We start from the raw sequence: 24,463 nt of genomic DNA, 5'->3' as shown, positions 1-24,463 counted from the left end.
TGCTCCTGTATAAAATGTATGTGTAATTGGCTTTTCCATGATTGACACATTTGATTTACTAGTAAGTCCCTAGTAAAGTGCAATAGAGGTGCCCTAGATATTCTGTTGTAAATATTGTTTACCACAATATTGGCCCAGGGCCAGTAAAACCAAATGCTACTAGTGGGACTGTAGCATTGGTTGTGCCACCCACATAAGTAGTCCTGCAAACATGTCTCAGACCTGCCACTGCAGTGTCTGTGTGCGCAGGCTTAAACTGCTAATTCGACCTGGCAAGCGTACCCACTTTCCAGGCCCTAACCTTCCCTTTTTATACATGTAAGGCACCCTTAAGGTAGGCCCTAGGTAGCCCCCTGGGCAGGGTGCAGTGTATGTTAAAGGTGGGACATGTACTGATGTGTTTTTACATGTCCTAACAGTGAAGTACTGCCAAATTCCATTTCACTGTTGAAAGACATATCTTTCTCATAGGTTAACACAGGGGCTGCCTTAAATTATCTTTTAAGTGCAGTGTCAGAGTCATCAGATCCTCGGGGTCTGCGCATGTTCCCAACACGTCCACCACTGAACAGCTCCAAGACTCTGATAGATATATCACAGAGGCTAAGAGAGTTCAAGAGGGGAAGAGGGGATTAGGAAGGGAAACAGCTGGGAAGGAGACATGTAGTAAGAAAAAGGTTAGAACACACAATATGAAAATTATATCTCCTGAAATCAATACTAGACTATGACTCTAAGCATAGTCATTCTGAAAACATGAACAATCTAAGAATTAAGTTTAAAATGACTAAGTTTCAAGATGGCCGGATACCTGTAAGGGAATCAAGATGGAGTAAATGAAAACTTTCTTATTCAAGTACTTTCCTTTACATGAGAATCAGAAAAACATTCTTACTAAATTTTAAACCAGTCACATAAATCCTTTTTTGAGAATGCATATTAGGACCATACAATATTGCATCTAGACACTGATCTTCTGTGTACTCTTAAAATGTTTCAACACAAATTGCGCATATTGTAGATTTATATATATATATATATATATATATATATATAGTAAACACCATAAAAGGATTGTGCACCATGAATAACACAATATGGATTCAGGAAAAACAAATCACATAACTTGTCAACTCGAATATTACATGATAGATATCTTAGAATAGTGGCATACAATAAACAACACAAATTAAACTTGAGGAGAGAATTGTGTGTCTTGCCGATTCGAGTGTCACCATGTAAAAAGCCAAGAAATGGTAGTACGCAATGAATGTCAAAGTCAAATCATCATTAAACGAATTGCACGTCTTTTGCCGATTCTTAAGCCACCATGTAAATGTCAAGAAATGGTAGCGCGCAATGAACAACAAAGTTAAAACACCATAAAACGAATCGTGCGTCTTGCCGATTCTTAAGCCACCATGCAACTGTCAAGAAATGATAGCGTGCAATGAATAACAAGATAAAATTATGAAACGAATCGCGCGTCTTGCCGATTCACAAGTCACCCTGCAAATGTCACAAACACTCAAACGCATATTTCACACACGCAAAGTACTCTGTCAAATCCTAAAAGAATTAGGCCCAAGAACATGAGAGTTCTCGATAACGGCGTTGGGAGGCCAGCCCAACCACCGTCTTACAGCCCAGAACAAGGATCTCCAAATGAAGAATGAAAGTCAGATGTCTGGAAGATCAAATAGGCCACCGGGACAAGAGCTCAGGAAGTAGCTGCTGCTCTGCACCGGGACCTCTGAATAGTGAGCACTTGGAGCTGGGCTGGCTCCTTTTTATAGAGTCTTGGCCCAGCCCACAACCACACCCAGGCATGTTGCAGGGAAAGTCTCTAGAAAGCCCTGGAAAGGGACCACACCCTAACACACTCTGAAAGCCTGCAGCAATACATTGCAAATGAATAGCATTTGTAAGCACATTAAAAATAAGTCTTCAGGATTGAACTCTGCAATGCAAAAGGTTAAACAACAACATGTCAGCACAATGCATAAATTACGTTGTTTTGAGAGTGCTGGGTTTTTGCATTCTAGTCACCAAGAGAGCGCGCACTGCCCTGGTGTTGACATGCAGTTTCCATATAGGAGCAGATTGAAATTTGGAGTTTGGTGTCTCTGAACTCACAATTTAAAAATACATATTTTGGTAAAGTTGGTGTTTAAACTGTCAGTTTGAAAATGCCATATTTAGAAAGTGGGCATTTTCTTGCTTAAACCATTCTGTGAGTCTGCCAGTTTGTGGATTCCCTGTCTGGTTCAGACTGACAGTTAGGCTGTTTGTGACTCTCCTCTAGACAGTGAGGCAAAGGGAGCTGGGGTATAGCCTAACTTATCCTAATGGGCCATCTGAGCTACACTATCCAATCCCCTGGTGTGTTTCTGGGGCCAGGCATGGGCAAGGCAGGATCCTGTGAACAACAGAAACTTTCCTTTGAAGTTTGCCTACTTCAAAGGCAGAAAGCGGTATAAGTAGTGGACCCAAAACCCCAGATTTTCAGACTAATTCTGGAATCAAGAGGAATCTCTGCCAAGGAGAAGAGCTGAAGAGCTGGAAAAGGAGTACTGCCCCTTTGCCTATGACTGTGCTTTGGTGGGTTGGCCTGCAGTTGCTGCTTCTACCCAAAAGAGGACAAAGACTGGACTTTGTGGTATATTCCTGCTTGAGAAGAATCTCCAAGGTTTTGATTGACCTTGCCTCCTGTTTTGAGATCTCAGGGCAATCAAAGACTTCCTCCGCCAGTACCTGGACTCTCTGCTGAGACTCCTGCCCTGCCAAGTGGTGTCCCATCTAGTCCCTAGGCCCTTGAGAGGTGAAGTTGGCAGAAAAAGGACTGAAATCCACGCACAGAACACTGTGCAGTGAATATTTCGACACACTACCTGCAACGCGGCCGAAAAACGATGCGCCAACTGCTTCGCGGCTAAAATGACACTCCATCTGCATTGTGGATGGGAGATCGACGCATCACGGCTGGAGAAATTACACAACACCCTCTTGTGGCTGCTGATAACGACCCAAACCCCACTCAGTGCAGTTTTCCAACACCATGAAACCGGATTTCTCCCACATCATCGCTGGGCATCAAAAATCAACACAAGTCTGCATGAATCCAAGGTGCCCGTCCAAAAATGTATGCATCACTCTCTTGTGGGAAAAAAAACAATGCATCGCTGACCCAACTGGAGAAGATAACGACGCACGGCCTCGCTTGCGAGTGAGAAATCGACGCATTGCTGACTTTTTCAACACACGCTCACCCGTGCTGCTTTATTTTTGACGCAAACCAGGTACTTTGTGTAAAATCAATGTTTTCATTGTTCTCTATGGAGTAAGACGCTTATTCTTTTGAAAATTCATATCTTGACTTGTGTATGTTGCATTTTTGTAGTTTTGGTCTTGTTTGATTCAGAAAATTAGTTCCTATTTTTCTAAACTGGTTTGGTGTCCATTTTGTAGTGTTTTCACTGTATTACTGTGTGTATTGGTACAAATACATTACACAATGCCAGAGATAAGCCTGACTGCTTGTGCCAAGCTACCAAGGGGTGAGCAGGGGTTATCTTGAGTATGTATCTCCATTGCCCTGACTAGAGTAGGGTCCTTGCTTGGACAGAGTGCAAGCTGACTGCCAACCAAAGACCCCAGTTCTAACAGTTCCCCTGGGATTGTTTGCTATTTGATACAGAAAAAAAGTTGGTTGAAATTACATCAAATTTGGCAAGAAGGTAGAACTTTACTCAAGGATTGTGCTTTTCTTTTTTTTAATGAATTTGTTTCAGTTTTTGAGAAATCAGCATTAATAAGATGCTTTGCTTGACCATAATGAGGTTAAATTTTAGAACGATCTAGACCATTAATTTGCTGAGGACCCACAGGTCCTGAATCACGAACCTCAGAGACTCCATAATTAAAACTAAAATTTAAATTTGATTGTGTGGAGGAGCTTTTTCTCATGTTGGCCATTTTGGTGCGTCACATACAGAAATGAGCCTGCAGTACTGAAATTATCTGATTGTTTGGCCACAACATTGAAGGAAAATGTTGCAGCCACCATTACAGGATGCAGTTTAGCAGTCCCCACATCTTGAATATAAAAATAAAAATCAAACAAGGGTAGGATGAGCACAACCAGACCCCAGGACCATTTAGGAAGGCCTCAAGTTTCACCCCAATTCCAAATAAGAAAATGTGAAAAATGCCATAGAATTTTTGGATCCAGCAGCTGGAGCCATGAGTCCCAACTTCCATATACCTTGGGTGCCTTGTTCCATGAAACCAGACTGGCATCACAGGATACTGTGCGATTTGCAGCACCAGTTTCAGAACCAGAATTAAAGCATAGGTTCCTGAAGCACTTGGTACCAGAATGAGTCTTTCTTTTGGTACCATGAATCCAATTTGTACCTGCTTATCCATTATACAATTTTTGAAAAAAGAAATATGGACCAGGCTGTGGTTCAGGCCCTATGACTGAGCACAGTGGAGGCTAACTGTCCATATAGGATTAGGTGCCGGTCTAGCTATAGAGCAGGACCTCCAGGCAACACTGTTGCACATGGTCAAATACCATTCACTGTTGAGTTTGTCACCTAAAGAGGCCAAGCCCGGCAGCCAACTTCCACTGCACATAGCATTAGGCCCTGTGCTGTGGATGTTGGCCTCCTCATTGCATGTTTAAGAAAGACTCCAAAATTCATAGCAAAAGTGCAGTTATGGTTATGAATTAAACCTTAAAAAACACTAAAAAATGTAAGTTATGGTTACGAGCAAAAGTCATAAGTCATGGTCTCTTCCCACATTCGGCAATGGCACATATCTTTTTATAATGCATTGATAATAGGTATAGAATATATATATATATATTAAATTGCTTCATTAAATAAATTACAAATACAATTAGCAGATATTAAAATAAAAGAAAAATGAAAATTATTCAAAAAGTCAATATAAATTAAATAGTAAACTCTAGGGGACTATAAATTGACGATATAATGGTAAAAACTATTTTAAATTACCTGAACGATGTATGCTGGGCAATTTAGTGCAGGCCATGTACTAGTATATTGATACAACTGAGGTTGATAATGTAAAATACAACAGAATTTCATAGTCAGTGGGAGCAACTGTTCATGCTGTTTAGGGACTGATTATGAGTTTGGCGGATGGAAACATCCACCTGCCAAACTCCCGATGAGGAGGTCACTGTGGTTCTGGCGACCTCCCCCCCGGCCCCATTAAAACTTTCCCTCTAGGATGACTGGCTGAAACCAAGGTTTCGCTGGTCAGCCCAGTGGAAAGGTGCAGCAGCATTGCCACCAGCTCATAATAGAGCAGGTGGCAATGCTGCTGCATGAAAGGGGCACCTGCACCCATGAAATGTGCACATTTCAAAGGTACTGGGCTAGGGAACTCATGCACTGCCCATGCCATAGGCCCCCTGCACCTGTTCTCCACCAGCCTTCCACCAAAAGGCTGGAGGAGAACAAGGTTGTAATCTGCTGGGTGGTGCTAAGTTAAGCACCTCCATGGCTGATTACAACCAGCACCGCTGTCAGTCCATCGGGATCTAGGATCCTGGCAGGAATGGCAGTAGGTTGGAGGGTCTGCTCGCCAACCTCGTAATATGGCAGTTGGAATGCCAAAATAGCGGCAGCACGACCACCACTGCGAGTCTGGCGGTCCAAGGACTGCCAGACTCGTAATCAAGCCTTAAGTCTCATAACTGGATACCATATACATGGACCAGAGTGACAGTTATTGACAGTGTTGTAACTCCACAGTGTTATGGATTTGAGTAGGATCAGGCAATGGAAAAAATGTGGAGACCTGTCTCGATGATACTGAGAAGACAAAGGCTGCAGTGCGTAGTCCTCTAGCCCTTGGAGAAAAAAATCTTAACAAGGGGTACTATTGAATTTCTATCATCCTTCTTGTAAACTCTAACATGTTCACTTGAATACACAGTAGAAATGAGTGAAATAAAATCTCAACGTTTGCATAGTAGGAAAAAAGAGGAGCATAAGTTAGATTCTAGTGAGTAGGGGTAAGGAACGATCTATGACATAAGGAAGATGTGATTGCTTTAAAACTTTAAAAATTTCATGAACGCCTTCTCCTTAGAACAAGTTGAAATTGAATGCAATGGATATCTGCAAAGAATACCTGTGCTGGCACAATTATGATATAACTACTGCTATTTTGTGCTTGCACGTGTATTTTTCTAATTTGACCCAACTTATTTGCTATTCAAAAGAATATTCTTATGTTTTCTCAGCTGGTCATTGTCCACTTTTCCTCTTCTTATTTTATTTTCAAAAATCGATATTTACTGAGGGGATGTGAATGCTCCCCTAACCTTCTATTTCTACTGCCTTTAGATGTGACTCGTCACATCTACTTTCATTTAATTTACTTTATGAAGGGGCATAAAAATCATCACCTTCCCTCCAATTTTTCCTTCCTGGCAGCCCATGAGTTATCTCTCATATCTCTGTACCCTCATGCCTAATGTCTTTTCTCTATCACTCCCTGCTCAGGTAGCTAATATTTTGTTTACTCAGCACCCATCTTGGCTTCTAATTGGTCTATGTTCAGCTCCCACTCACCTTTCTTCTTTCAAATTGATAATGGTCCTTCTGGTCTTCTTCTGTTCTGTTCACTCTATTCCTGTTTCTCAGTAATTCCGTTGTATGTTTTTCTTAATAAGGTTCTGCATATTCTTTGTCCTAGAAGCAGCAGCCAGGTAATATGCTGAAATTTGAGGTAAAATCTCACTTGCATCATTTTGGGCCTGATTTACATTTTGGCGGACGGGCTATGCCGTCACGACTGTGACAGATATCCCGTTTGCTGAAATCTAAATCCCATAGGAAATAATGGGATTTATAATTCGGTGGACAGGATATCCATCACTGTTGTGACGGAATAACCCGTATGCTGAAATCAGAGGGCTTAGTTGATTTAGGTCTTGGCGGAGGAAATACTCCATCACAAAAGTGACGGAAATCCGATCTGCATATTACGGTTCCTGTAGGATATAATGGGATTGTAATGCAGCGGACAGGATATCTGTCATGTTTGTGACAAAGTATCTCCCTTCGCCAAGACCTAAAACAGGTCCTCATTCAGACCCTTAATCTTTTCCTCATTCTTTTTGTCATGTAAATAATCAGTTTGGTGTTTCGGTGGCTTAATATGACCCCGTATGAACCACCCTAAATATGTGTAAAAATGTTTCTAATGTATTTTAATGAATTGCAGTCCGAGTGTGACTCCTGCGAGCACATTATTTAATAATTAGAAGATTTATTCGAAATACATTAGGAACACAGAGCAATTAGATTGTGTATAAATAATTACATATTGTTAAAAACATTTTGGTTCAAAATTGAAAACGGAATCTTGTGTTAATATTACTATTTTTTGTGCTGTGTGCTGCTTTGTGTATCTGCAGAATGGCAGGTAATGCCAATGAAAGTACGGGGGAAGGTGATGATGGAAATTATAATTTCAGCTTTAAAATGTTTACCAGTTGGGACTATCTAATTGGCAATCCTGAAACTGCAGACAACAAATTTGCATCAATCACAACCAGCTTTAAGGTAATCTATGAAATGAATCTTGTGCTTTAGATTTTCCTCTGAGAAAACATATTGTGCCTGTGACTTTTTATTTTTAACAGCACCACACTCACTTCCTATTCCTCTCCTTTTCCTGGTGATCATTTGAATTTTAAATCTACAGTAGGCTCTGAGATGTGTCTTAGAATTCCATCTTTTGCAATAATAACTGAATATTTTGAGAGATGAACATTTACATGCAGAAAAATAGCACAACCCTACCAAAGCCTAATAATTATATTGATATATAATTTTAACTCTTGGTACTCTGGGCTGTTGGTTAGTTAGAAGTGCTAACTTACAAAAAGGGAGATCAGATTGTCAATCAATCTGTGTAAACCAAGATGGTAGTTTAACCAGGTACTTGGTACATATTGGTGTTTACAACAAGGTACTACTAGCAGGAGAAATGATGAAGCTTTTCAATGTGACTAACTGTGTTGGATGAAACTGTTATGGAACAATATATACATACTCCCCTCGAAAAAAGTGATTCCGGGAGAGCATGCAAAAGAAAACTACTTGTTCCACTGAGCATCTATGAGTCACTCTATTTCCTTTGAATACCAAAGAATACTGCTTGCGTATAATAGGCAGATGTGTTGATAAATACCCAGTAAATGTGATTGGACAATCTTTTTGGAGCAAAAAGGAAGAGTCTATTTGTCCACCAACTGCAGAGCTAGCGAAAAGAGGTACTTGATATACAATATCTATAGTCTATATCTAACAAATGTGTAAAACCTGGCACAGGAAATATTTCTAGGTAAAAACATGTCAACCACAAAAAGAGTGAAAATAACCCTCATGGTTTTACCTTTGTGAACAGGAATAATTAAAGTTTTTGATCCATTTTAACAGAATTGTGAATATTACCTCATGTAATAGACCCACTTCCCCCTCACACGTACTAACTAACATCTTCTAGTCGTTATGTTTGATTGCCCTCTGCAATATGGTCTGTGCTGGTATTGAAGCTATAACATCAGTGTTGGTGATTCGCTATGGCAATTGACATAGGAGTCAATGAATCGCCCTTACTGAAGACACTATGGCCCTCATTCTGACCTTGGCGGTCTTTTCGCGAGACCGGCGAGTTACCGCCGCGGTGAAGACCGCCGACCGCGGCGGTATGCCGCTGTGCGCATTCCGACCGCTGGGAGCGTTCCGCCGGGAAACCGCCAGCAGCCACACTGGCGGTCGGCGGAAAAGTGGAGACTGGTCAACCTCCACCGCCACGCCAGCAGAACACCGCCCACAGAATTACGACCCACATATCTGTGTGGCGGTCTTCTGTTGGCGGTGTTCTGTTGGCGGTCACCTCCCCATGGCTCCCGTCGCCTCCCGGAGGACCAACGCACAAGGTAAGTTGACCGTCTGTGAGGGGAGGGGGAGGGGGGGTGTTGTGTGATGTGGGCGTGCATGGGGGTGTGCGTGTGAGTGTGTAGAGGGGGTGTGTGAGTGCGTGTATGCGGGCGGGGGGTGCTGCTGTGTCTATGGGAATGTGTGCTGTTCGGCAGGTGCGCATGTCTGCATGTATGTGTGCGGGTATGTGTCCCCGTTGTGTATGTGTGTGTAGGGGGTGTGTATATGTGCATGTTGGGGGTGTGTGCATGTCGGGGTGCATGTATGTGCATGTCGGGGTGGGGGTGGGGAGGGGGTTCGTACCACCTCTGGGGGGTGGCAGGGGGGTGGAGGGTGTGGGGGGAGGACTCGGGTGGGTAGTGGGGGGTGGGGGAGACCCCTATCAGTGCCAGGGAAGGAATTCCCTGGCCCCGATAGTGCTTACCGCCATGGTTCGCATGGCGGTTCCCGACTGCAAGAAACCGCGGCGATAGGCAGGGTCATGATACCGTTGGCGGTCTTGGGACGACCGCCGGGCCGGAGTGCGCAAACTCCAGCCCGGCGGTCATGACCGCCGTGGCGGTCGGAGTGGGGAAGTGGCGGGCGATCGCGGCGGTGACCGCCGCGGTCAGAATGCCATTTTTCTGACCGCCGGTCTGTTCGCGGTCCGACCGCCGCCTCTCCGCCGACCGCCAGGGTCAGAATGAGGGCCTATGAGTGAATTGCGAAATTAAAAAGACCATCACCAACTCTCTCCTTTTCTTTCTGAAAAGAAACCACATTGAAAAACTTTAAATGGTTCAAAGGACACCTGCTGCATACCCACTCCTACTACGCTTTTTGTGAATGGCAATATTCCAGGAAAATCTTAGCATTTTCTCTTCACTCTCTTTGTCTGGTCTTACATTAATAGTGACATTAGTCTCAGATTTAGATTTATCCTAGAACTACAGAAGGGACAATCACTGGAATGCACTGTATGGGAAGAAGGTATTGGGCAGCAAGTTTTCAGATGTGAGCATATTTACTATTGCATAAAAGTTTCACTTGGGAAGACATATTTCTTGTCTCCCTTTCTTTGTGGCCTAGGGCTGGTGGAAAGTTGTCATTTTCTCCTATGGTTGCCCTCTTTACGACCATCTGGTTCTACACTGCTCTCCTGAAGAATGATTAAAGAAAGCAAAAAAAGGCAGATAGTCTCTGGAAATTCAAATGATATCGACATATGTTGCATCTAATGACAAACATTCCATAGGTCCAGTATGAATTATTAATATTGGGACGTCTTGTAGAAGGAAGAAGCTGCAGCTCTAAGACAAACGAGAAATAAATCACTGTCTGAACTGTCACACGGATCTCACCCTGATTATTTAAAATGTTATGTGGACTGAGATCTTATGGATCATTGGAATCTTACTGCTCCAATACTAGCAAGTAAAGATCTTCACTTGCTCTGACACAGGTTGTAAGAAAATGTGTGACTGAGGAGGATGTCAGCCCTGCAAGGAGTAAATAACATTGCCCTGACTTTCACACTTACCCTTCATGTATAGTTATCATATATTCACCCGCACCATTAAATTGAATTTTAATAAATGTTAAAAACAGTTGTATCTGTAATTTAGCTTTTTTTTATATATAACCAGCTACAACCCTAACAGTGAAAATTGCTTTTGGGGAATAGTCACTGTACAAACATGTAAACATCACATTTTTACATGTTCCACTTGCAAATACCAGACACTGTGCTTTGTGGGCTAGAAGACTCGATTAGTGGAGGTGTATTTCCATCCTGTTGAAATGTATATTTTGAAAGGTCTGCCTGATGGTTTAAAAACTGCAGGAGTCAGGCTTTACATAAAGATCTGAAGACATGCTTTCTCTGCCAGTCAAGTGAATGGCAAAATACGTGTTGCAGATCACAGGTGACATTTAAAGTTTTATACCGCTGGTGTATTTTCTTACTCCATTTACTGTGACATTACTGGAAAGATAAATTTGCCAATTGGGGATATAGCAATTTTACCATATTTTTTGTGTCAAATAAAATACACATGGAACTGGTCAGCAGTACACAGTGCACAGAGTTAACGTATCAGCAGCACCAGTTCACTAAAAAGGGGTTGACCATGCAAAAAGGGACACTTTCTCACAAAGCCCACCACTATCCATTCCCTTAGCAGGTCCCACTCTGTAAGCCAAAGAACCTAGAAAGGCCATCTATGTTGACATTGTCAGTTCTAACTCTGTGCTCTACTGTTAGGTCCCATCCCTGTAGGGAAATGACCACCTTAACAGTTTTGGATTCTCGTCTCTCATCTGCATCACTCATCTGAGCGGTCAATGGTGAGTCAGAACTATGAAATGACAAATCCTTCTATATTTGGCTCTCGCTGCCTTTCATAGTGGAGCATTGGAGTGAGTCAGATGGTCCTGCCAGGTAGAGCTAAAGACTGCAATGTCACCAAGATATGCTACACTGAAGGTCTCTAAGCTAGGCACAACACCATCAAACATCCTCTGGAGGTTGGCAGAGGCATTCGTCTGCCTAAAGGGCATCACCTTAAACTGACAGTGGCCAACTGGGGTGGAAATTGTAGACCTCTCCTTAGCCTCCTTAGTCAGGGCAATTTGCCAGTAACCACAAGGTGACTCAAAGATACAGAGGGAGCTGGCAGTACCTAATCTGTCTATGAGCTCATCAGCTCTTCACATTGGGTGAGCACCAGTTTCAGTTACCACATTAGGCCTGCTGTGATCCACACAGAACCTGATTTCTCTGGTTTTTGAGTACCAGTACCACAGGACTAGGTAAAGGGCAACTGAAAGCCTTCAGGGATAACATCTTGGCCACTTCCTCATTGATACGGGCCTCATCAACTTGTAGGTTTTGATTTTGACAGGTAAGCTGTCACCAGCGGCCATGTTGATGGACACTCTACTGGGTCAGTCCAGGTGTCAGAAATAACAAACCACCAAATTGGCCCATCAACTGGTGACAGTACTTTTGCTTGTTGGTGTGTCAGAGTAAAATTCCTCCACTAAGCCACCTTTCTCATTATGGGTGAAGAGGTCAGATGGGGCTCATTTTCTTTTTTCTACCCCCATTGGTCACTATCAACATGGTCATGTCAGCTCTGTCAAAGTGAGTTTTCAGGCGGTAGACATGAATCACTTTGTGGGGGATTCTAGGTGTGCCCAGGTCTACCAAAAAGGAAACTGCACCCACTCTCTCCAGCACAGTCCAAGACCAGCACATTTGCTTTGGAATGCAGTACCTGCCACAGCCTTCACTACCCACACTTTGTGTAAGGTTAGTAATCACCAGTGTTGCCTTCTGATCATAACATTGTTTGATCAGCTCTTGACTGGCCTCCAGATAATGATTTGCTTTCTTCATATACTGGACCATACTAGACTTCAGGCCCAGTGCATAGTCCAGAGTATCCTGCTTGGATTCTTGAGAGGTTTTCCCCACCCCCTCTAACAAGAATCATAGGACCCCTCACAGGGTGGCCACACATAAAAGTTCAAAGGAGCTGAAGCCCAATCCTTTCTGTGATACCTAACTGTTGGGAAACGGATCCATGGCAACCAGACATACCACTTCCAACCGACTTTCTCATTCAAATTCATGATCATGCCTTTCTGGATTTATTTGAACCTCTCAAAAAGTCCATTGCTTTGTGGGTGATAAGGCCTGCTGAACTTATAGTTCACACCACACTCATCGCACATAGACTTCAAGTACAAAGAAATGATCTTCAGCACTTGTCTGGAAGCACTGCTTTTGGTAACTCTATCCCAGTAAAAAGGTCAGGGAGGGTTTTGGCCACCATGGGAGTAGTCACTGTCCTAAGAGGCACTACTTCAGGATATTAAGTGGTATGATCCACTATTATAAGGATAAACCTGTTCCCTGGTGATGTCTTAGTGACTACCCTCCTTAACTGCCTTTTCTGAGCTGGTAGAAATCAAATACCTCACACCCTCGTCTTCCTGCTAAAAGGCCTAAGCCATTGTTTCTGCTCTAGGACAACTTTTCACAACTCATTAAGGGGAAGCACTCTCAGGGGCTAGCTGCTAGTAAGTGAATGCTTATTAGCCTAGAGAAGGTTCAGGAAGACAAACAATAACTCTTTAAAAGTATTTCTTACTAAATATGTATTAATAAACTGACTTGGCCACTGATTTGGAATTTTTTAATAAACATTAAAAAAAAATGTCTATGAATTCTGCTGGTAGCTTGTACCAAACCAAAGGTGGAAGAGTTATGATTTGATCCCGGACTGTCTTTTTCTTTCTAGTACAGCTACTGTTACAGTGAAAATATCTTTTTGGGAGGTAGTCACTCTAAGTACATGCTAGTACTAAATTCTTGCATGCGCTACTTTTCAAATAATAGGCAACCTACTTTTTGGGCTGCAAGTCCTACTTATAGGTGACTTATTTACTATATAAAAGCATGGTTCTTTGCCGTCAAAATTGTTATTTTGGCAGGTGTTCCTGCATGTTTAAAAGCTGCAGGGTTCAGGCTACACAGAAGGCCTTAAGTATTGCTTTGTCAGCCTAGTGGATGGGACTATGGGGGTCATTCCGACCCCGGCGGGCGGCGGGCGCTGCCCGCCGGGCGGAGACCGCCATAAGACCATACCGCGGTCAAATGACCGCAGCGGTCATTTTGACTTTCCTGCTGGGCAGGCGGGCGACCGCCAAAAGGCCGCCCGCCCGCCCAGCGGGAAAGCCCCAGCAACGATGAAGCCGGCTCCGAATGCTTTGCAGACACTGAAAATCTTAATGGGGCCCTGTTAGGGGGCCCCTGCAGTGCCCATGCCAGTGGCATGGGCACTGCAGGGGCCCCCAGGGGCCCCACGACACCCGTTCCCGCCAGCCTCTTCCTGGCGGTGTAAACCGCCAGGAACAGGCTGGCGGGAAGGGGGTCGGAATCCCCATGGCGGCGCTGCTTGCAGCGCCGCCGTGGAGGATTCCCTGGGGCAGGGGAAAACCGGCGGGAAACCGCCGGTTTCCCTTTTCTGACCGTGGCTTTACCGCCGCGGTCAGAATTGCCCCTGAAGCACCGCCAGCCTGTTGGCGGTGCTTCCTCCGTCCCCGGCCCTGGCGGTCCATGACCGCCAGGGTCGGAATGACCCCCTATATGTGCTGCAGTCCATAGGTGAAGTTTAACCTTTCCAAACCATTGGTGTATTTCCTGAATCATATACTGTGGCATTGATGAAAACATAAATATTGCAAGTAGGAGTCAGTCAATTTTACCATGTTTTAGGGGTCAGTGCACAACCATTGTGGACTGTAAAGAATTTAGAGAGTTCAAAAACCAGCCAGGGAAAATGTGCAGAATTCCAAAACAAGCAGCATCAGTCGACAAAACATGCGGATGACCATGCAAAAAAAGGCACACCCACTCTAATGTGAGAGACACATAGAAAAGGTATTTGCATGGTTAGGACTGTATTACATACAATTAAATACCAATCTCAAACCACTTTATAACATTTCAAGCATTGATAGAGGTGAAGACGTTAAGACTAAGTACACTGGAAAATGAGCTAGTGCTAAAGACGCACACCTATAGGAACAGCAAATTATCAGTAAGTGGTGCACGTTGGTTTCTGAAATTCTGTGTACCGATGTAACAACAGAACACTTTGTGAAACTTTTAAATATAAGTGTTCCGTTACCTACAATTCCTTCCTTCCTTTTCAAGATAACCTGGGCACTATCACTAGTGCAATAATGACAAACTCTTTATTGCCACTCGGTGTACATCATCCAGATCCTCAGTTACAGTCATCAGTCAGCTGGTAGTGCTCAGACTCTGAAGAAAGTACCGAAAGCAGAATAATTAAACAGATACATAATATCGGCCCTGCCCAATTGTAATGGTTTTCTAAATACACTAAGCTATGATCCGCGGCTGACTACATTGAAAAGCTGCACACAAATGGCTCATAAGATAGTAAAGTGTAGTCAAACCAAGGGTCATAAAAGCAGTTTATGAGCAGACCTAACTAAGTGTGGCGTGCACTGTAAGTAAACGATTTAATCAATGATGTATATATAGGTAACCGAATACCTCGATGGTAGAATAACTTCTGGCAGAACTGTTTACAGAAACATCTTGGACACTGCTTTTATCTCTTTTATTAGATTCAAGCAGAACATTAAGATTGGCGGCAAGAAGCATTACTAATGAACAAAGAATATGTGTTCTATACTATCACACGTACATTGCTGGATACACATAATTCTCTAACGAGTATACTTACATTGCTGGATAAACTGCACATTATCGGCAAATAAACTAACCTTATCAAATGCCCTGCCCTTAGAGCCTGTAATTAGGGTGTGCACTACAAAACTGTTACGGCCCTCAGCAAAGTAACAGCACGATTGAGTAATGTGTCAGGTCAGCCAGTTCAACATATTCTCCAGTACGTCAGACATTAAAGTTGACCACGAAGTTAAGGTTCAACAATTGAAAGCAGTGTAATGTACAATGGTTATTGCGCAATCACTATGTAGCTAGTATCGGTACTCACGCAATGAGCTTGTTTGTGTTTTACTTGAGTGTCACAACTTAATGTGGAGAATTTTAAAATTCCGAGGCTTATGAAACAATAGTGCATTGGATGTACTGTACCGCGAAACGATAAAATAATGTTCATTTCTCCACAAGTGCAACCAGTTGCCATGGTAATGTTTTGGGACGTCTATTCACGGTAACTCAAGCTCATTTTGTATTTTTTTCCCCAAGGAGTCTATTGTAGATGAAGAAGAAAGCCATAAAGACGAGAACATCCATCTGACACGATTCCTGCGTGTTTTGGCCAATGTGCTCATAATATGTTGTTTGTGCGGAAGTGGCTATCTCATCTACTTCGTGGTAAAGCGGTCTCAAACCTTTTCGAAAATGGAAAACGTGGGATGGTATGAAAGAAATGAGGTACATCACATCATAAATTCACTGAGAAGTGTCCAACAACTGCATGCTTTTATGATACAATTCCCTCATTTTGAATGATACATTTCTCGGAACGTTTGCACTAAGAAAGGGAATTCTAAGTAATCTCATTACTGTATTTGTTACCGGGTAACTGCTTCTTTTTAGTGTTCAACTACACGAAAAGTTCTTGTTGCAATTCAAATTGAGAAGGAACTGAAATTAGTGAGCAGCAGGAACCAAATGTTACTTCTGCATTATTCACTAGTGATGGCAATAAACAGTTAAGGTATGAATTGGAGTTTGACGGACCCCCTCACAAAGTAACTAATATCCCGTTCATCTCATTGTATGTGCATTATATCCTATGGCACTTGCAATAAGGTGGACTGGACATCCGTCATGTTGTACTGGAGTAACCCGTCCACCAAACTCTAAATCATGCTCTTAGCTCCCTGGTTCTAAGTTAGGTTTGAATCCTGATTCATGAACAAGAGTCAGCGGTTCTTTAGGAGCTATTCTCATAATTATATCAGAATATGGGACCGCAGACATTGAACCCCTAATTAATAACTTGTGCTAACAAATGCCACAGATACTTTGATTTTGATTAAAAAGTGAGTATTGAGAGACTAACATACAGGGAGTGCAGAATTATTAGGCAAATTAGTATTTTGACCACATCATCCTCTTTATGCATGTTGTCTTACTCCAAGCTGTATAGGCTCGAAAGCCTACTACCAATTAAGCATATTAGGTGATGTGCATCTCTGTAATGAGAAGGGGTGTGGTCTAATGACATCAACACCCTATATCAGGTGTGCATAATTATTAGGCAACTTCCTTTCCTTTGGCAAAATGGGTCAAAAGAAGGACTTGACAGGCTCAGAAAAGTCAAAAATAGTGAGATATCTTGCAGAGGGATGCAGCACTCTTAAAATTGCAAAGCTTCTGAAGCGTGATCATCGAACAATCAAGCGTTTCATTCAAAATAGTCAACAGGGTCGCAAGAAGCGTGTGGAAAAACCAAGGCGCAAAATAACTGCCCATGAACTGAGAAAAGTCAAGCGTGCAGCTGCCACGATGCCACTTGCCACCAGTTTGGCCATATTTCAGAGCTGCAACATCACTGGAGTGCCCAAAAGCACAAGGTGTGCAATACTCAGAGACATGGCCAAGGTAAGAAAGGCTGAAAGACGACCACCACTGAACAAGACACACAAGCTGAAACGTCAAGACTGGGCCAAGAAATATCTCAAGACTGATTTTTCTAAAGTTTTATGGACTGATGAAATGAGAGTGAGTCTTGATGGGCCAGATGGATGGGCCCGTGGCTGGATTGGTAAAGGGCAGTGAGCTCCAGTCCGACTCAGACGCCAGCAAGGTGGAGGTGGAGTACTGGTTTGGGCTGGTATCATCAAAGATGAGCTTGTGGGGCCTTTTCGGGTTGAGGATGGAGTCAAGCTCAACTCCCAGTCCTACTGCCAGTTCCTGGAAGACACCTTCTTCAAGCAGTGGTACAGGAAGAAGTCTGCATCCTTCAAGAAAAACATGATGTTCATGCAGGACAATGCTCCATCACACGCGTCCAAGTACTCCACAGCGAAATCTAATGACATGGCCTCCTTGTTCACCTGATCTGAACCCCATTGAGAACCTGTGGTCCATCATCAAATGTGAGATTTACAAGGAGGGAAAACAGTACACCTCTCTGAACAGTGTCTGGGAGGCTGTGGTTGCTGCTGCACGCAATGTTGATGGTGAACAGATCAAAACACTGACAGAATCCATGGATGGCAGGCTTTTGAGTGTCCTTGCAAAGAAAGGTGGCTATATTGGTCACTGATTTGTTTTTGTTTTGTTTTTGAATGTCAGAAATGTATATTTGTGAATGTTGAGATGTTATATTGGTTTCACTGGTAATAATAAATAATTGAAATGGGTATATATTTTTTTTTGTTAAGTTGCCTAATAATTATGCACAGTGATAGTCACCTGCACACACAGATATCCCCCTAACATAGCTAAAACTAAAAACAAACTAAAAACTACTTCCAAAAATATTCAGCTTTGATATTAATGAGTTTTTTGGATTCATTGAGAACATGGTTGTTGTTCAATAATAAAAATGAATCCTCAAAAATACAACTTGCCTAATAATTCTGCACTCCCTGTATGTTGGGTAAATGAGGGGTGCTATGAAAATTGTATAAGCAGTGGCACAATGCTCAAGTGACAATCATAAGTAACAATAGAAAAGGAACGAAGGAACATAATTAAAACGTCTCAGTGAAACTGACACACAGCAGGCCACAGATGATCCCTCATGCTAACTCCATAGGTTCTAAGAGGCAGACCAGGACTGAACTTTTTTTACTCAATCTCTCGATCCACTGTGGTTGAGTATGATGTGTCATCATCAGGACAGAGGGAATTATAAAACAGCAGCCTGATACTGAAGTTATGGCCTGTCCGAAAGCAACAGGACAGTAACTCAAAGCACAGAAGTAATACACAAGAATGTGTGACTGTGGTAAAGTCATATTTTTTGCCCTGATCACCCCATTTGTTCACTGATACTGGTGGTTATTGACTCTGATTGTGCCCTTGGCTCTGCTAACCAGGCCCAGGCCAGTTCTATGTGAACACAGAATACGCAAATTAGGCATAATTATAATTGCCTATGACTGCCTATATACGCTATAAGGCCCTAGTATATAATAGGGCAGGTAGGATAAGAGGCCCAGTGGATTTAGTGCACTCTAGTGTGCACTGCTATAGTGCCTGCTGTCATTGTAAAGGCAGCCCTGTTTTTCAGGCTGCTTTTAAAAGTAGCTTACAAGCAAGTTTGACTTTGGAATGAAAAATACTTCCAAAGTCTCAAACTACGTTATTTGTATATATAAGTCACCGTTAAGGTCTCCCCTAAATGTCTCAGAGGTAGGGTGCCTTGTAACTATTAGCAATGACACAATGAAATATGTTTTATATGCCCTGGTGAGGGAAAAACTGCTAATTTATTCTCCCCCATTGTATACAGTAACTCCAGTGGCTAACAGTAAGAAACTTTATACAAGTATAATGTTTGCTAGAAATGGGCTAAAATTTTCATTCTTGGACTCAAAATGAGAGTTAGAATAAATCCAGTAAGTTGCCAGTGTTATATTTATTATAACTATCACAGAAAAGAAGTTATAGAAATTAATTTTCCTTAAGCCAAAATCCAGCACTCCAACTGTTCTTCTCTGATTAGCTAGCCTCTGCCAGGCTGAACCAAGTTGCTTTGATGAGGTGTAAAGAAACCTCCATTGAGTCAATGGGATATCTGGTGAGTGGAGATCTGCAAACTGCAGAGCAAAAGGCAGGAAGGGGGCTGGGTAGCCAAACTGGTCTTCAAAGGAAAAATTGCACTCAGGACAGGACACAGGCACACCCTCTCTTCCTGCCACCCCAGCCACAGGGGAGCCCTTAGCAGAAGGACTGGAGGGGGAGTGTTTGGGGAAATAAGACATACCAGTGGGATGGCTTAGCCAGATTTTCACCCCAAGGAGGGATTACCTCCATCTTGGATTCTGAAAGAATAGTGCTTCCTGTGATTCATTTTTGCCACCCGCACAGGAAGTTGTCACCCATTACCCCATTGGTCAGGAGTGTCCCCTGCTTGCCAGCCCAGGAACACTGGATACATATGGGAGAGTTTCCAAGAGGACTGCATTCTGTGTGACTGCACCTGCTGCACACTGAGGAAGTACAGCTCTAAAGACTTTGCCTGGCTTCAAGAGAGGGAAGGAGTGGACTCCCTGACAGCAAAAGATTAAAAGAGTTTCACCTGCAACATCCCCACCAAGAAGGACCCAGCTGATCACCTTCAGCTGGACTTTTGAGGATTTGAGCAAACGTAGTCTCAATATATCAAGGACCATCTCAGAGCTTCTAGACCCTTGGATTGGTGTTGTAGACCACTGGAGACCCTAAGGATGACTTCTGGAAGGAGATCCAGAAGTTTGGTGAAGATTGGAGAACTTTTTGAATAAAGCTTCCTAAGTTGACCAACCCGTCAACAAGAGTCAAGCTGCCGAAGTCGAACCGCGACCCAAACTGAATTTCAAGTTTACCCCTCTAAAGCTCTGAAGCTTTTCCCCATCAACAAGACTTCTAGGAGTTGACCAGGAGCTGGCGCTAAGCCAAGCCGACAATGTTGCATCAAAGCCCAGCATGACGAGCAGCCGTGCCCGATGGCCTACAACAATGAGAGAAAAAGCTCCAGAAAAACAACTAAGTCCGAAGGTAAAATTCAGTGTATCCGAGCAGGGCCTCATTGCAGTCAGCCTCAAATTGTTACTTGGTCCTAGTCAGGTGTGACCAGATGTCCCCGGTTGGCACTATTTGTTTTTTAAGCAACAGAAAGCACAGTTTTTATATAATCTTTAAAAATTCATATCTCTGGTTCCCAACATAGGATTGTATTTGTTTTGGTGTCATCTTAAAGATAAAAAATATTTCATATTTGTATAAATTGATGTGGGATTTTTATTGTGTGTTCTGTCTTATTTATTTAATGTATTCTTATTTTTAAATGCTCTACAGACCTGTCCCCTATGGTAAGCCTGCTTGCTCATTTCCAGCTATCAGGGGTTGAGCACAGGTTTAATTTATTGGGACCCTGACTGAACCTTACATTGTGATTATGGCCTTATTACTAGTGGTATGTCCCTACGTATCACTACTAATAACCCACTTTCCAACAATACTCACTAGAGGAGCCTGAGATACAAAATCTTGGGACTTTGACTGAACCTTACATTGTGATTGTAGCCTTACCACTCTTGGTAGGTCCCTATTTATCACTACTAATAACCCACTTTCAACAATACCCACTAGAGGAGACAGAGATACAAAATCCAATGTCACACACAAGTGATCTAAAAGGGGGAGTGGTCTTCGAAAATGTAATGACATCTGGTGGAGAGGATTCAACAGTCCAAAAGTAATAAAGCGCACCGTTAAACCACCAGAGGTTCATGCTACCAATTTAGAGAATCTTAGACAGGAAGGTCCATATCCTTGGGGGAAAGCACAGGAGACTCCACAGCTTGAACAACTGACAGTCACCTGTGTCAGTGCACAAGAATCCTGCATGCATGTTGAAAGGTAATACCTGATGGAATGTGAACAGTGAAAAGACTGCAATATTCAAGTTCATCAGCTCAGTCCAGGTGCAGATGTACAGTATTACCAGTGTCGGGACAGTAGGCTTTGCATTATGCAGTCTCCCTTTTGCAATATTTCTCAGCAGTCATGTAAACAAAACATTGTAGCACAATGTATTCATGAAACTCTATAATACCCATGAATACAGAAAACTACAACACCCAATAGTCCAAGGAAATTTAATAAATCAGCATAAATGTGTTAATTTAAAGCATAGGGCCTCATTATCTTCCTGGCGATCCATGGACCACCAGACTCGCCGTGGCGCTCAGACCGCCGTCGACAGGGGTGGTCCGACCACCATATTGTGACCGTTGTTGAGCGGCCATGGTCCAACTGCCAGCAGTGCCAGTTTGCTGCCAGCCGATGTCCTGGTGGTGCCCGCTGTCTCAATCCACCAGGGCAGTGCACAAGCGTGCTGCCCTTCGGATTATGACCCCAAAAAAAACAGAGTGGTGGTTTTCCATCCGAAAGAGTTTGCGGGCAGCCTCCGCCACCCACCAAACCCAAAATGAGGCCCATAGTGTCCAATAGAAATCTCACTCTTCTGAGCTGTTCAGTGGCTATGATAAGTACTAGAAATCCTTAATTATTATCAATGTTGCATGTGCTGTATCATTATTTTATAAGTGTTGGTTGAATGTTTGCTCTACTTTTTTCTTTATACATGCTTCAATTACTTTCATTTTTAATTGACAGGACTTTAGCTGGTGATTCAACTATCTCAAATTGACCCCACAGTTGGTCTGGTTGCTACCTATGGTTACTTGCACCACTGCCATTTTACGTCTGTCTTTCTCCTGATGAGCAAAGTATCCCAATTCAATATATAAGCAGCATTGGCCTCACCTCAATGGTTGTTTTTGAATCATTCTAACTTTTTGTCCCAGTGGTGCTTACTGCAAACACCTGTTCACAATTGCTACATTGTGCTCCTTTCACTCTGCAGCGTGACTCCTGCTCTACATAAGCCCCAGCCAAGGCCCACCCATTTTGACTTCATCGCACCTTCTTACAACCTGCTCTTCAAGTTAAAGTGTTTTATTTCCCCATTTTCATTTTAATCCTAATATTTCTGGAGTTAACTGTTATAAAAAATAAAAATGATCAGTATATTCAAAGCTGCAATAATAATTAAGTTAGATAGATAGTGTAGGAAAGTCCTCCTTTTTTGCCTGATCACCCCCACTCTTTTTGGATAGGTACTGGTGGTTACTGACTCTTGGCTGTGCCCTGGGTACTGCTAACCAGTCCCAGGGCCTGTGCTCTGTGTAAAATGGATATGCAAATTAGGCTAATTATAATTGGCTAAGTTAACCTACCTATAAGTCCCTAGTATATGGTTGGGCATGTAGGTTTAGGGACCACAGCATAGGTGGTGCACACCTAGGTGCACTGCTGAGGTGCCCAGTGTCATTTTAAAAGCAAGCCTGCCTTGCTGGCTGCTTTTAAATTAAAGTTATATGCAAATTCGACTTTGGAATTAAAGGTACTTCCAAAGTCTTAAACTACCTTATTTTTACATATGAGTCACCCCTAAGGTGTGCCCTATGTGCCCCTAGGGCTGGGTGCCATGTAACTATAAGCAGGGACTTTATAAAAATAGATTTATAAGCCCTGGTGAGGTAAAAACAGCCAAATTCGTTTTTCCCTCATTGAAGTAAATGGCCTTCATAGGCTAGAATGGGCAGACTTTATTTTAAATTTTAAAGTCTCCTTAAATGTTACATACCAAGAATTTGGTATCAAATTAATTGTTGTAATAAATCCCACAACTTCCAGTTGTTGGATTTAATATAACTTGTTCAGGTAAAACGTTTAGGCCCGTATTTATACTTTTTGACGCTAAACTGCGCTAGCGCAGTTTAGAGTCAAAAAATTTTGCGCCGGCTAACGCCATTCTGAAGCGCCATGCCGGCGCCGTATTTATTGAATGGCGTTAGCCGGCGCAAGCAGACCGGCGCTGCCTGGTGTGCGTGGAAAAAAACCACGTACACCAGGCAGCGCCAGCGTTGGGAAAAATGCCGTTATGGCGTCTTAAAATGGTGCAAGTCAGGTTGACGCTAAAAAATCGTCTTAACCCGATTTGCGCCATTTAAAACGACGCCCAGACGCCATTTACATGACTCCTGTCTTAGTAAAGACAGGAGTCATGCCCCCTTGCCCAATGGCCATGCCCAGGGGACTTATGTCCCCTGGGCATGGTCATTGGGCATTGTGGCATGTAGGGGGGCACAAATCAGGCCCCACAATGCCAAAAAAAATATATAAAAAAAAAAATGTTTATACTTACCTGAATGTCCCTGGGGTGGGTCCCTCCATCCTTGGGTGTCCTCCTGGGGTGGGCAAGGGTGGCAGGGGGGGTCCCTGGGGGCATGGGAGGGCACCTGTGGGCTCATTTTGAGCCCACAGGCCCCTTAACGCCTACCCTGACCCAGGCGTTAAAAAGTGGTGCAAATGCGGGGTTTTTTGACCCGACCACTCCCGGGCGTGATTTTTGCCCGGGAGTATAAATACGACGCATTTGCGTCGCCGTCATTTTTTTAGACGGGAACGCCTTCCTTGCATCTCATTAACGCAAGGAAGGCGTTCACGCAAAAAAATGACGCTCTTTACTCATACTTTGGCGCTAGACGCGTCTAACGCCAAAGTATAAATATGGCGTTAGTTTTGCGCCGAATTTGCGTCGAATAAAACAACGCTAATTCGGCGCAAACGGAGTATAAATATGCCCCTTAGACTTTACCTAAAAAGTTGCCAATTTCAGCTCTGCATTGTTTTTGCTGCTGTGCTCTGATTGGCCAGCCTGCAGCAGCTTCTGCCAGGCTGCCTTGATGAGGTGTGAAGTGGCCTGGCTTCACACAAAGGAATGTGCTTGGGGGAGAGAATCTCCCCTCAGCAGATGGTGAGGCAGGAAGGGGGAGGGCTGCCAAACTGGTCTTCAAAGGCAGAGAAGGACATTTGCAGCACCCAGCAACACCCCCACATCCTGCAACCCCAGACAATTAGGTGCCCCCTTGATTAGATTAGGAGAGGGCAAGAGAGGGGTGTGTTTATGATTTTTAGCCACACCAGTGGGTGGGCTCAGCCAGATGTAACCTCCAAAAATCAGATTCATGCATGTTGGATTTTTAGAGACTGTTGCCTTCTGGGATGGATTTTTGCCACACTTCCCAGGAAGTGGTCATCACAGGGGGACGACCCTGTCCCTGATTGGAGAACCAGGGCCCCCCTGCTTTTCACCCAGGAGCAGGGATAAAACTGGCAGACCTGCACCCACACCTCAGATCCCCGCCAGATTTCAAGAAGAAAAGAA

The 24,463-nt window shown here is 43.3% G+C and overlaps 1 protein-coding gene across 1 annotated transcript in view; it reads left to right on the top strand.

Annotated features, from left to right (window-relative positions):
- The window catches only part of LOC138262456 (transmembrane channel-like protein 2), a 469,363-nt gene that overhangs the window by 124,819 nt on the left and 320,081 nt on the right, over positions 1-24,463 (top strand). Inside the window, exons 8-9 of the mRNA XM_069212350.1 lie at positions 7,466-7,613; positions 15,751-15,939. Of these exons, the coding sequence (XP_069068451.1) occupies positions 7,466-7,613; positions 15,751-15,939 (337 nt within the window). The remainder of the gene's footprint in view (positions 1-7,465; positions 7,614-15,750; positions 15,940-24,463) is intronic.

Source organism: Pleurodeles waltl, chromosome 10 (assembly GCF_031143425.1).
Source record: "Pleurodeles waltl isolate 20211129_DDA chromosome 10, aPleWal1.hap1.20221129, whole genome shotgun sequence".
In the NCBI taxonomy this organism is placed as follows: domain Eukaryota; kingdom Metazoa; phylum Chordata; class Amphibia; order Caudata; family Salamandridae; genus Pleurodeles; species Pleurodeles waltl.
The sequence above is the reverse complement of the archived record's forward strand: the minus strand, read 5'-3'. Positions and strand labels throughout refer to the sequence as shown.